This window comes from Arachis stenosperma, chromosome 9, assembly GCF_014773155.1.
Source record: "Arachis stenosperma cultivar V10309 chromosome 9, arast.V10309.gnm1.PFL2, whole genome shotgun sequence".
Lineage (NCBI taxonomy): Eukaryota > Viridiplantae > Streptophyta > Magnoliopsida > Fabales > Fabaceae > Arachis > Arachis stenosperma.
In genome coordinates, this window is record NC_080385.1 from 135,642,185 (window position 1) to 135,655,950 (window position 13,766).

At 37.9% G+C, this 13,766-nt stretch overlaps 1 protein-coding gene and 1 non-coding gene across 2 annotated transcripts; both read right to left on the reverse strand.

Annotated features, from left to right (window-relative positions):
- Positions 1-933: 933 nt before the first annotated feature.
- Positions 934-1,041, reverse strand: LOC130952746 (small nucleolar RNA R71). Its single transcript, XR_009074922.1, has one exon. It is a non-coding gene; the product is annotated as a small nucleolar RNA R71 (small nucleolar RNA).
- A 9,885-nt stretch (positions 1,042-10,926) lies between these two features.
- LOC130949959 (protein FAR-RED IMPAIRED RESPONSE 1-like) lies at positions 10,927-12,569 on the reverse strand. The gene is made up of 3 exons (XM_057878546.1): positions 12,377-12,569; positions 11,928-12,062; positions 10,927-11,822 (listed from the first exon to the last, which is right to left on the reverse strand). The coding sequence occupies exons 1-3, from the start codon at positions 12,567-12,569 to the stop codon at positions 10,927-10,929; spliced, it is 1,224 nt and encodes a 407-aa protein (XP_057734529.1).
- Positions 12,570-13,766: the final 1,197 nt, after the last annotated feature.

Sequence of the window (13,766 nt, forward strand, 5' to 3'; positions counted from 1 at the left end):
TCAAATCATATCTTTTTCAAAAATTTGATTTCAAAAATCTTTTTTAAACTTCCTATCTTTTCAAAATTGATTTTCAAATCTTTTTAACTACTAATTGATTTTTTTGTTTGTTTTACTATTTCTTATCTTTTTCAAAACTACAACCAATTTTTCAAAATTTTATTTTAAATTTTATTTTTTTATTTTCAAAAATTCTCCCCCCTCTCTTATCTTTTTCTATTTAAACACTAACATTCCTCCTCCATTGTCAATTCGAGCTCCATCTCTCTTTGTGTTCGAATTCTTCCTTACCTACCTCATCCTTCCATTCTTGTTTTCCTCTGACACATCAAGGAATCTCTATAATGTGACATAGAGGATTCCATATTTTCTTTGTTTTCTTCTCTTTCATATGAGCAGGAACAAAAATAAAGGCATACTTGTTGAAGCTAATCCTGAACCTGAAAGGATTCTGAAGAGGAAGCTAAGAGCAGCTAAAGCACAAAACTCTGAAGAGGACCTCACTGAAATTTTCGAAAAGGAAGCAGCAAAAGAAACAATTATGGCCGAACCAAACAACAATGCAAGGAAGATGCTTGGTGATTTTACTACACCAACTTCCAACTTCTGTGGAAGAAGCATCTCAATCCCTGCCATAGGAGCAAACAATTTTGAGCTAAAGCCTAAATTAGTTTCTCTACTGCAACAGAACCACAAGTTTATGGACTTCCATCAAAAGACCCTTATCAGTTCTTATCTGAGTTCTTGCAGATCTGTGATACTGTTAAGACCAATAGAGTTGATCCTGAAGTCTACAAGCTTATGCTTTTCCCTTTTGCTGTAAGAGACAGAGCTAGAACATGGTTGGACTCACAATCCAGAGATAGTCTGGACTCTTGGAATAAGCTGGTCACGGCGTTTTTAGCCAAGTTCTTTCCTCCTCAAAAGCTGAGCAAGCTTAGAGTGGATGTTCAGACCTTCAGACAAAAAGATGGTGAATCCCTCTATGAAGCTTGGGAAAGATACAAGCAGCTGACCAAAAAGTGTCCTTCTGACATGCTTTTAGAATGGACCACATTAGATATATTCTATGATGGTCTGCCTGAATTTTCCAAGATGTCACTAGACCACTCTGCAGGTGGATCCATTCACCTAAAGAAAACGCTTGCAGAAGCTCGGAACTTATTGAAATGGTTGCAAATAACCAGTTCATGTATACCTCTGAGAGGAATCCTGTGAGTAATGGGATGCCTCAAAAGAGAGGAGTTCTTGAAATTGATGCTCTGAATGCCATACTGGCTTAAAATAAAATATTGACCCAACAAGTCAATATGATCTCTCAGAGTCTAAATGGATTGCAAAAATGCATCCAATAGTACTAAAGAAGCATCTTCTAAAGAAGAAGCTTATGATCCTGAGAACCCTGCAATGACAGAGGTGAATTACATGGGTGAAGCCTTTGGCAACACCTATAATCCTTCATGGAAAAATTATCCAAATTTTTCATGGAAGGATCAACAGAAGCAAGGCTTCAATAATAACAATGGTGGAAGAAACAGGTTTAGCAATAGCAAACCTTTCCCATCATCATCTCAGCAACAGACAGAGCATTCTAAGCAGGATCCTTTTAGCTTAGCAAACATAGTCTCTGATCTATCTAAGGCCACTCTTAGTTTCATGACTGAAACAAGATCCTCTATTAGAAATTTGGAGGCACAAGTGGGCCAGCTGAGTAAAAGGGTTACTGAAACTCCTCCTAGCACTCTCCCAAATAATACAAAAGAGAATCCCAAAGGAGAGTGCAAGGCCTTTGATATAATCAACATGGTCGAAACCTTAGAGGAGGAGGAGGATATGAATCCCAATGAGGAAGACCTCAGGGGACGTCCAATGGTCAGTACAGAATCCCCTAATGAGGAACCAAAGGAATCTGAGGCTCATACAGAGACCATAGAGATTCCCTTGGACCTCCTTTTACCATTCATAAGCTCTGATAACTATTCATCTTCTGAAGAGGATGAAGACATTTTTGAAGGGCAAGTTGCCCAATATTTAGGAACAATCATGAAGCTGAATGTCAAGCTGTTTGGTAATGAGACTTGGGAGGAAGAGCCTCCCTTGCTCACCAATGAACTGAATATATTGGTTCAGCAAAATTTATCTCAAAAGAAACAGGATCCTAGTAATTTCTTAATACCCTATACCATAGGCACCATGACCTTTGAAAAAGCTCTGTGTGACCTGGGGTCAGGGATAAACATGATGCCACTCTCTGTAATAGAGAGGTTGGGAATCTATGAGGTACAGGCTGCCAAATTCTCATTGGAGATGGTAGATAAATCTATGAAAAAGGCTTATGGACTAGTAGAGGACGTGCTAGTGAAGGTTGAAGGCCTTTACTTCCCTACTGATTTCATAATCCTAGACACTAGGAGGGATGAGGAAGAATCCATCATCCTTGGAAGACCCTTCCTAGCCACAGCAAGAGCTGTGATTGATGTTGACAAAGGAGAGTTGATCCTTCATGTGAATGAAGAATGCCTTGTAGTAAAGACTCAAGGTTCTCCATCTGTAACCACGGAGAGTAAGCATGAAGAGCTTCTCCCAATACAGAGTCAAACAGAGCCCCCACATTCAAACTCTAAGTTTGGTGTTGGAAGGCCACAGCTAAACTCTAAGTTTGGTGTTGAGAGATCTCAACCATACTCTGATCATCTGTGAGGCTCCATGAGAGCTCACTGTCAAGCTATTGACATTAAAGAAGCACTTATTGGGAGGCAACCCAATTTTATTTTAATTCTATCTATATTATTTTGTTTTCTTTTAGGTTGATGATCATGTGAAGTCATAAAGACAATTACAAAAATAAAGAAAAAAAATCAAAAACAACATTGAAAATAGCACACCCTGGAGGAAGGACTTACTGGCGTTTAAATGCCAGTAAGGGTAGCAAAATGGGCATTTACACGCCCAATATGGCACCTTTTTGGGCGTTTAAACGCCAGAATAGGACACCAAACTGGCGTTTAAATGCCAGAACAAGGCAACAAACTGGCGTCTAGACGCTAGAGCAGGAAGGAAAGCTGGCATTTAAACGCCAGAACAGGGCAGTAAACTGGCGTTTAAACACCAGGATTGCACTCTAAGGCATTTTGAACACCCAATTGGAGCAGGGAAGAGAATTTCTTGACCCCTCAGGATCTGTGGACCCCGCAGGATCCCCATCAATCTCAACTCACTCTCTCTCCTCTTCACACCTTTCCACAACACTCTTCCCCAAATACCCTTCACCAATCACCTCCATATCTCTTCCCCAAATACCCCTCTTCACTCCTTCATTTTCACACATCATACACACCTTCCCCTCCCCTTGGCCGAACCCTATACACCCTCCATCTCCTCCATTTTCTTCTTCTTCTTCTATATCTTTCCTTCTTCTTTTGCTCGAGAACGAGCAAATATTTTAAGTTTGGTGTGGTAAAAGCATTGCTTTTTGTTTTTCCATAACCATTTATGGCACCTAAGGCCAGAGAAACCTATGAAAAGAGGAAAGGGAAGGCAATTGCTTCCACCTCTAAGTTATGGGAGATGGAGAGATTCATCTCACAAGCCCATCACTAAAAAGGGGATGGAGCAAACTAGAGAGCCCATTCATGGCACTCAACAAGAGCATGAGGAAGTCCCTCATCAAGAAATCCCTGAGATACCTCAAGGGATGTAATTTCCTCCATACAATTATTGGGAGCAACTCAACACTTCTTTGGAAAGCTTGAGTTACAACATGGGCCAATTAAGAGTGGAACACCAAGAGCACTCCATCATTCTCCATGAGATTAGAAAAGATCAAAGAGCTTTGAAGGAGGAGCAACAAAGGCAAGGAAGAGACATAGAGGAGCTCAAGAGCACCATTAGACCTTCAAGAGGAAGACGTCACCCTCACTAAGGTGGACTCATTCCTTAATCCCCTTGTCTATTTATTTTTCTGTTTTCGATTTTTATGCTATAGGGTCTATCTATGTTTGTGTCTTCACTACATGATCGTTAGTGTTTAGTGTCTATGTCTTAAAGCTATGAATAACTCCATGAATCCTTCACCACTCTTAAATGAAAAATATGCTTAATTACGAAAGAAAAGAAGTACTTGGATTTCAAATTTTATCTTGAAACTAGTTTAATTATTTTGATGTGGTGGCAATACTTTTTGTTCTCTGAATGAATGCTTGAACAGTGCATATTTTTTATCTTGTTGTTTATGAATGTTAAAGTTGTTGGCTCTTGAAAGAATGATGAGCAAGGAGAAATGTTATTGACAATCTGAAAAATCATGAAATTGGTTCTTGAAGCAAGAAAAAGTAGTGAAAAAAGGCAAAAAAAAAAGAGAAAAGAAAAAGAAAAAGCAAGCAGAAAAAGCCAATAGCCCTTTAAACCAAAAGGCAAAGGTAAAAAGGATCCAAGGCTTTGAGCATTAATTGATAGGAGAGCCTAAAGGAATAAAATCCAGGCCTAAGCGGCTAAATCAAGCTGTCCCTAACCATGTGCTTGTGTCATGAAGGTCCAAGTGAAAAGCTTGAGACTGAGTGGTTAAAGTCGTGATCCAAAGCAAAACAGTGTGCTTAAGAACTCTGGACACCTCTAACTGGGGACTTTAGCAAAGCTGAGTCACAATCTGAAAAGGTTCACCCAGTTATATGTCTGTGGGATTTATGTATCCGGTGGTAATACTGGAAAATAAAGTGCTTAGGGTCACGGCCAAGACTCATAAAGTAGCTGTGTTCAAGAATCAACGCACTGAACTAGGAGAATTAATAACACTATCTAAAATTCTGAGTTCCTATAGATGCCAATCATTCTGAATTTCAAAGGAGAAAGTGAGATGCCAAAACTGTTCAGAAGCAAAAAGCTACAAGCCCCGCTCATTTAATTAGGACTAAGTTTCATTGATACTGTGGGATTCATTGTATATTCTCTTCTTTTTATCCTATTTTATTTTCAGTTGCTTGGGGACAAGCAATAATTTAAGTTTGGTGTTGTGATGAGCGGATAATTTATACGCTTTTTGGCATTGTTTTTAGGTAGTTTTTAGTAGGATCTAGCAACTTTTTGGGATGTTTTTATTAGTTTTTATGCAAAATTCATATTTCTGGACTTTACTATGAGTTTGTGTGTTTTTTTGTAATTTCAGGTATTTTTTTGCTGAAATTGAGGGACCTGAGCAAAAATCTGATTCAGAGGCTGACAAAGGATTGCTAATGCTGTTGGATTCTGACCTCCCTGCACTCGAAGTGGATTTTCTGGAGCTACAGAATGCCAAATGGTGCGCTCTTAATTGCGTTGGAAAGTAACATCCAGGGCTTTCCAGTAATATATAATAGTCCATACTTTTCTCGAGTTTTGATGACGCAAACTGGTGTTCAAACGCCCCTTCTCTGCCCTATTCTAAAGTCAAAACGCCAGAACTGGCATAAAAGTTGGAGTTAAACACCCAAACTGGCAACAAAGCTGGCGTTTAACTCCAAGAGAAGCCTCTACATGTGTAAAGCTCAATGCTCAGCCCAAGCACACACCAAGTGGGCCCGGAAGTAGATTTCTGCATCATTTACCTATTTCTGTAAACCCTAGTAGCTAGTTTCATTATAAATAGGACCTTTTACTATTGTATTTTCATCTTTGGAACATGTTGGAAACTTGGCATCTATCTTTGATCAGTTTATGCAATCTTAGACATTGGGGGCTGGACTCACGGCCATGCCTGGACCTTTATTACTTATGTATTTTCAATAGTGGAGTTTCTACACACCATAAATTAAGGGTGTGGAGCTCTGCTGTTCCTCGAGTATTAATGCAGTTACTACTATTTTCTATTCAATTCAGCTTATTCTTATTCTAAGATATTCGCTTGTACTTCAACATGATGAATGTGATGATCCGTGACACTCATCACTATTCTCAACCTATGAACGCGTGCCTGATAACCACTTCCGTTCTACTTTAGATCGAGCGTATATCTCTTAGTCTCCATTCCGAAAGATCAGAGTCTTCGTGGTATAAGCTAGAATTATTGGCGGCCATTCCTGAGATCCGGAAAGTCTAAACTTGTCTCTGGTATTCCGAGTAGGATCTGGGAAGGGATAACTGTGACGAGCTTCAAACTCGCGAGTGTTGGGCGTAGTGACAGACGCAAAAGAATCACTAGATTCTATTCCAACATGATCGAGAACCAACAGATGATTAGTCGTGCGGTGACAGCACACATGGACCATTTTCACTGAGAGGATGGGAAGTAGCCATTGACAACAGTGATGCCCAACATACAGCTTGCCATGGAAAGGAGTATGAAGGATTGGATGATGGCAGTAGGAAAGCAGAGATTCAACAGGAACAAAGCATCTTTATGCACTTATTTGAAATTCTCACCAATGAATTACATAAGTATCTCTATCTTTACTTTATTTATCTTTGAATTATTAAAACTCCATAACCATTTGAATCCGCCTAACTGAGATTTACAAGGTGACCATAGCTTGCTTTAAGCCGACAATCTCCGTGAGATCGACCTTTACTCACGTAAGGTTTATTACTTGGACGACCTAGTGAACTTGCTGGTTAGTTGTGCGAAGTTGTGAAAAAGAGTTGAGATTACAATTGTGCGTACCAAGTTGTTGGGGCCATTGTGTATCACAATTTCGTGCACCATATAACTAGGGCTTTGAATTAAATTTGTTGTTATTTAATGTGGTTTTGATTTACTTGATATTTAATGTGTTCAGGGTGATTGCATTTTTACAGTATGATTAGGGCTTTGAATAATATTGTTCTTATTTCATTTGGTTTCATTTCTTATGTAACTAATTCATTTCAATTGAAATGCAGAAAGAAATTAATGACTCCAGATACCAATATGGTCCACATTTTCTGTTTCATGAAATGAACAAAATGATAGATCAAGTAATTTTGGAATCTGAAGCAATAAGACTCACCAAGCCGTCTGCTTTCCTCTCCAGTCCTTATTGTAAATACACATATGGGGATTTAGATAGCAAATAGCATATACTAGTTGTAATTAACAATATTTTGTTTAACTTGTTTAAAGAGCAAAAAATGCATACTTCAAATGTATATATGTCAATGTTGTATCAAACAATGCAAACAATGCTTCTTTCAAATGTATATATGTCAATGTTAATGTATATATCTATTCTTAATATCAATATATGTATTCAATGTTAATATTTATATATCTGTTGAAACTATGTGATTGCTGTTTTATTCAAGGTTCTCAGTGATTGCAATCATTGTATTTACAAATACATTTATAATCCAAAAGAACACAGTGAACCGAAATTAATACACTGGGCGAACCGAAAAGGTTGAAACACATTGAACCCCTAAACCCTGAACCCTAAACCCTAAACCCTAAATCCCTAAACCCTAAAACCTAAAACCTAAACCGTAAACCCTAAAATACTGAACAATGGACCCTGAACCCATAAACCCTAAATCACTAAAACCCTAAACCTGGAACCCTAAACCCTGAACGCTAAACCCTGAACCCGAACCTTGAACTCTGAACCTAAACCTTGAACACTGAACTCTGAACTCTAAATGCTAAACCCTAAACCCTTAGAACATTGAACCCTGAACCCTAGACCCCTAAACCCTGAACCCTTAATCCTGAACCCTAAACCCTCAGCCATGAAAGAGGTGAACCGAAATTAATACAATGAGCGAACCGAAATTTTGAAACATACTGAACCCCTAAACCTTGAACCCTAAACCCTAAACCCTAAACACTAAATCCTTAAAGCCTAAAACCTACAACCTAAACCCTAAACCCTAAAACACTGAACAATGAACCCTTAACCCAAAACCCTAAATCCCTAAAATCCTAAAACCTAAACCCTGAATCCTAAACCCTAAACCTGAACCCTGAACTCTGAACTTGAACCCTGAACACTGAACTCTGAACCCTAAATGCTAAATCCTAAACCCTAAACCATTAGAACCCTGAACCATGAATCCTAGACCCCTAAACACTAAACCCTTAAACCTGAATCCTAAACCCTCAACCATGAAAGCGGTGAACCGAAATTAATACACGGGCCGAACCAAAAATTTGAAAGACACTGAACCCCTAAACAATGAACCCTGAACCCATAAACCCTAAATCCCAAATTGACCCACCCCCAGATAAATTTACCCGCCTCCAATGTCACTAAAATAAACGTGAGTTCCACGCGCTTCATTATAAAAAAAAAAACAAAATTCTTCTTCAAAACGCACAAAACCTATCCTTCTCTTCAAATCTCTCTCAAAATCACTCAAATTTTAGTCACGTTCTCTACGAAATCCACTACTGCAGAAGAATAGCGAGAAGATTTGGCAATGAACAACCACAAAAGAACGAAAACAGCAACAGAGACTACCAAAGGTATAAGAAAACTACTGTTCACTTGAAATCTTGCAATGTCGCGTTTCTCCTAGTTGCATTTTAGGTTTCGTGGATTGATTTGCTTCGTTTAGAAAGTCGAACTATTGTGAATGTATTTATATAGTATAACTAGGGCTTGGAATGAAATTTGTTGTTATTTTCATTCAGTTCAGTGGATAGTGTAACTATAGCTTTGAAATTGGTTGTTACTCTGTTCAGTACTTTTTTTGCATGGAGAAATACTATCATTTAGCAACAGTGTTCAAGAAAATGAGTTAGGAAAAGAAAGCTATAGTTGAAGAAATGGGATTCGGTGTCCTAGCACATGTCCCAGAAATGAAGGTATCTCATGCCCTCTTAAGAGAATTTATTGATTGCTATGATGAGTACCATGGTTGCCTAAAAACTCTCCATGGAAAAATATACATAACACCTGCCAAGGTAGCAGCTACGCTGGGGATAAGCCACGGTGGTAATATACTTTCCACTTCTTGCTTATTTTCGGTTCATCGCTCACTTAAATTTAGGTTCATTGCTCCCTTTAAATTCGGTTCATTGCTACCTTTAATTTCGGTTCATTGGTATGTAAAAAATTAAACTGAACCTTTTTGGCTCATTTGTTGCTATTAAAATATTGTAGGGGATCGTTTTCCTAAAAAGGTTGACTATCGCAAACTGAATGAGGAAGACAAGGCAATATTTGACAGCCTCAAATGCGTTACGTTCGCGACTTTAACAAAGCCTATCCTAAATATGAGTGTGGAAGAGGAGGAGAACCGGCAAAAATTCCGCAGGACTTTTGTCGTCTTCATACATAAGTGCTTCTTGCTGCGGACGCGGTAAGCATGGCCTCCGCGATCCATAAGCCGCCTATCTTTTGTGTGGGGAATATCCGACAGTGGGATTGGGCATGTCATGTGCTCAGCTTCTTGAGAAAGGAAATCGAAAACAAGAGAAAGGGGAAGAAACAGTCCGTTGAGGGCTGTGTTTTTGTTTTGATGCTGATTTACTTCCATGAAACCAAGTTCCCTCACTTGGATGGACTTGACGCTCCCCCGGCACCGTGGGTGGCCTATTGAACAAAGAAGATGATACTCGATCAGATTTCTAAGGAAGCAACAGACACAATGGTAATGTGTTGATTTGAAGCATTGTGCGTGCAAAAATATTTTTCTTGATAATTGAATATTTATCACGTATTATTCATCACATGAATTGAATTCGGTTGAGTTTTTGTGATCATTTGATTCACCTGATTGATTTTATATTTTCTCGTTTCAAATACTCTGCTAACTAAATAATTTTGTGTTTTAGAGACTTTTGTATAGAAAGCAAATAAAGGGGAAAAAGAAAAGAAAATGGGAGAAAGAAGAAAAGAAATTTGTTGTTATGGATTCTTCTTCGGAAGAAAAATCTTTTTCGGAATTCAAATCAGAATCGGAATTTGACAATATAACGCTGGCAGAAAGAACAAGACAAAAGAGGCTCATGAAAAAAGAAAAAATTGTTCCAACGGATTCAGAAACATCAAGTGAATCTCAAAACCAGTGCAGTTTGAATGGTTCTAATTAACAATATTTTGTTCAACTTGATTAAAAAAGCAGACAGTGCTTCCTTTGAATGTATATATGTCAACATTAACGTAAATGTTAATATTAATGTATGGATCTAATGTTAATGTATATACTGATTCAAGATGAATTACTCCTTGTCTTCTCATATACCTGTTGGAACTGCCTGGCTACTATTTTGTTGTAGGTTCACTGTGAGAGAAATCAGGGTGATTACCAATACGATATGAACTCCAAAAGAACATAGTGAACCGAAATTACTACACTGGCCGAACCAAAAGGTAGAAACACACTGAATCCCTAAACACTGATCCCTAAACCCTAAACCTAAACACTAAAACCAAAACCCTGAACACTGAACCCTAAATCCATAAACCCTAAATCCCTAAAATCCTAAAACCTAAACCCTAAATCCGAAAAACACAATGAACCGAAATTAATGCAACTAGTGAACCGAAAAAGTGCATATCGTAACATAACATAGATCTAATTTTAAAAGAATGCTACTATCAGAACTCTGAACTCTGAACCATGAACCAAAAAACAAATTCATATTATTCAACTTAGAAATTAATACACTAGACGAATAAAAAAACTGCATATATCAATATAGAATTTCACAAAAAAAGTGACTATTCATTAAAGACTATCAACATTCAGAAATTAAACCTGCTATAACCATGGTGAACCGAAATTCGCTCATGGGTGAACAAAAATTTAAATTAATAAAAACTAAAACTTGTAAAATCCTGTCTTGGATAATTCATATCTGGTGCATTGTAAAGAGTGGAGCTTGATTGAATCGTTGATCAGGAGTCTAAAAGGTTCAACTACAAAAGACATAATTAATTGTATATTAGGAAAATGAACAATTGAATTTTTAACTAATCAAAAGCAAGTCAATTTTACCTCGCTTGGAGCTGTCTTTTTGTTTTTCTTCATGGCATTTTAGATCTTTTTTTCTAGGTTTGATCCAAGTCTGTTCTTGGGCCGACCTCTTGTTTTGATACGTGGTGGGCTTTGAAGATCATTCACATTGCTTAATGTCGCTTCTTCGTGGGTTAACAAACTTTTTTCTTTCCTTCTCTCTTGATATTCTTCCATCTCCGCCATGACCTTGTCAAATTCTCGGTGCAAAATTCTGGTCAACTCTTCAAACTCAGATGCAAATTCACATATATTGTGTGACCGTAATACCAATTCGTCAAATCTCTTACTTCTTGGCTCCAGTACAGGTTCATCTTGGCTGCTCTTAATGTGTGTATGCCTCCTCTTTATGTTCTTGCTCCAGCGTTCCAATATATATTTAGGTGCTACGTTATCCACTCGCTCAAAGCTTAGAACGCTTGGGGAATGGCGGCAAAATATGCCCCTAGACTCAAACAGCAAGCAATGGCACTTTACATCTCGTGATACTGCGTCATAGGTGATGACAAACTTATTGAATGTGGAGTTGGAAACCTGCTCTATGACTTCATATGTTGTGAAACCTAGGGTGGAATGCATTGATCTTGTGATACAATTCACTTTACCTCTAAATTGAGTTTGAACTTCCCTGAACTTCTCATGGATATATACACGCTGAAACTGTGTCTCTATTGCTGATTTTGTTGCGCACGGTATCACAGTGTGAAAATCTGCAGCATCAAATTCTCTATCTGCTTGTTCTCTGCTTGTGAGGCAATTGTCGTATTGCTTCACAAATTGTCTTAAGGAGCTATTCTGTGCGATAAACTTGTTGAAAAATGAATGCATGCTCTCGCTCTTTTGTGTGCTTCTCATCCCGGCCCAAAAGTGATGATCCAAGTAAACCGGAATCCATATATGCCGATCCTCGTACAACTCTGCAAATCGAACCGAATTTATAAGTTATGGTGAACCGAAAATAGTGCATGCTTTTAGAAAAAATATATAAGCATAAAAATTATTCAAATTGAAATCTCAATTACCTGAAAACCACTTGTTGCCTCCGAGACCATACTTTGTGAGAAAATCGTTCCAGTTTCTGTCAAAATCGTCTTTTGTGTACGAGTTTCGAACAACATGGCTCATCTCTTGTTCAATATCAATGTGTCCCTTGTAGCCTATGATGTGCCAGATACACCAGCGGAATCTTCTTCATGATGTGCCAGATACACCAGCGGTGAATTGTTGTTGGCATGCATAGCTTAATTGCCCTTTGAATCGATGTGTATTGATCGGTAAGAATACCTTTTGATGCCTTCCCTCCCATGCAACGTAGCCAACACTCAAATAGCCATTTGAATGTCCTCATTTTTCATCAGCGCGCATCCAAGAAGGGTCGACTGCCCGTGGTGATTCGCACCAACAAAAGAATCTAAAACTAAATTGTACCTGCATAAATAACAAGCACACTATGGTGAACCGAAATATGTACAGCCACTGAACATCAAAAGTATCTTTGAGGGGACCGAAAACCTGTTTGTGTTATATGTGGTATCAAATGAAACCACATCTCCGAAATAATCGAATGCAGCCCTGCTTCTTGCATCAGCCCAGAATGCATGTTTAATGCAGTGATCGCTTTCAAGGTTGAGTTCAAAGAAGAAATTTTGGTTCTTTTCTTTCATTCTTACTAGGTACTTCCCAAATTCTTTGGCATCGTCTTTTTTTGAAATATTTCATACTTCCTTTGTGATGTAATTCCTTACGTCTTTTTCTATAAAACCTAGTTCACGGTGGCTGCCAGCTGCTGCCACAAATGATTGGTAGGTTTTGCTCGGTCTGATTCCAGCTTCCTTGTGGGTTTCAATAGTGCGACACACAAACATGCTAAGCTCCCTGTATTGTTTGAGCATCTCAGCCTGGTCTGGACAACAAGGATGTGAGTGATTCAAAATAACTTTGGAAATTGTCCAAAGACAAACATCCTTCATTATGTGTACGTAAATTCTGGCCGGACCAATTTAACCTAGCTGAAGGGTTTGTCTTCAAAGTTGGAGATATCTTTGATTTTCACCTACCCTCTCTAGAGCATACAATTAGTTGATTCTTAATTTTGTCTCCATCCCGAGTTGTGTTCCTTATTTTGGTGGAAAAACAAGCAAGTTTGAAATAATGTTTGTAGAACTTTCTAACTTCTTCTTGGGTCTTGAAAATCATTTCCACCTTTGGGACAAATTTTTTGTCCACAACACAGTTGGTCTGCATGGTGAACCAAAATCTTAATTACAGTGAACCAAAATCTTAATTACGGTGAAATAATTATATAGTGCTTAGAGAAGAAAATAAAACATGTTGGTCTAATTTTTGTTAGACTGCTTTCTACATATCGAACGGAAAATATGAAAGTAATGAACCACCTCTATAGTACTTATCGAACCGAAAAATTACTCAAATTTACTCAGAGTTACTCACAGTCAATCACACTCACAATTACTCACAGTTATATATTATCAATTGATTTGAATTCAATTCAGATGTAGATCACCTCAGTCCATTCAATTCACTTCAAATAAAATTAGCAATTTTATTCCATTAAATTTGATTCAGAATTCAATAATCTAAACATCATTGAATTGATGCGTTTCAGAAGAATCATCCAAATCGTAGTCATTCAACTGATTTGAAGTTGATTCATTCATTATTTCAACTCAAAAGTGCAGATCAAAGAAGAAAACGAAGAAAAAGATGAACGACGAAACTAATTGCGTTGAATCAATCCAGATCCATAATACAGAGAAGAAAAATACGAAAGAGGAGAACAAAAAATTTAATTAGGTTAAAGAAGAAGAAGAAGAAGAAGAAGAAGAAGAAGAAGAATGCAA

Excerpts from the sequence above, each read along its gene's own strand:
- LOC130949959 (XM_057878546.1), bottom strand. The coding sequence starts at position 12,569 with ATGAAAGAAAAGAACCAAAATTTCTTCTTTGAACTCAACCTTGAAAGC. Across the intron at positions 12,063-12,376 it reads ACTTTTGATGTTCAGTGGCT|GCTACAAGGGACACATTGAT; the intron begins GTACATATTTCG and ends GGCACATCATAG. Across the intron at positions 11,823-11,927 it reads AGGCAACAAGTGGTTTTCAG|AGTTGTACGAGGATCGGCAT; the intron begins GTAATTGAGATT and ends TTCGATTTGCAG.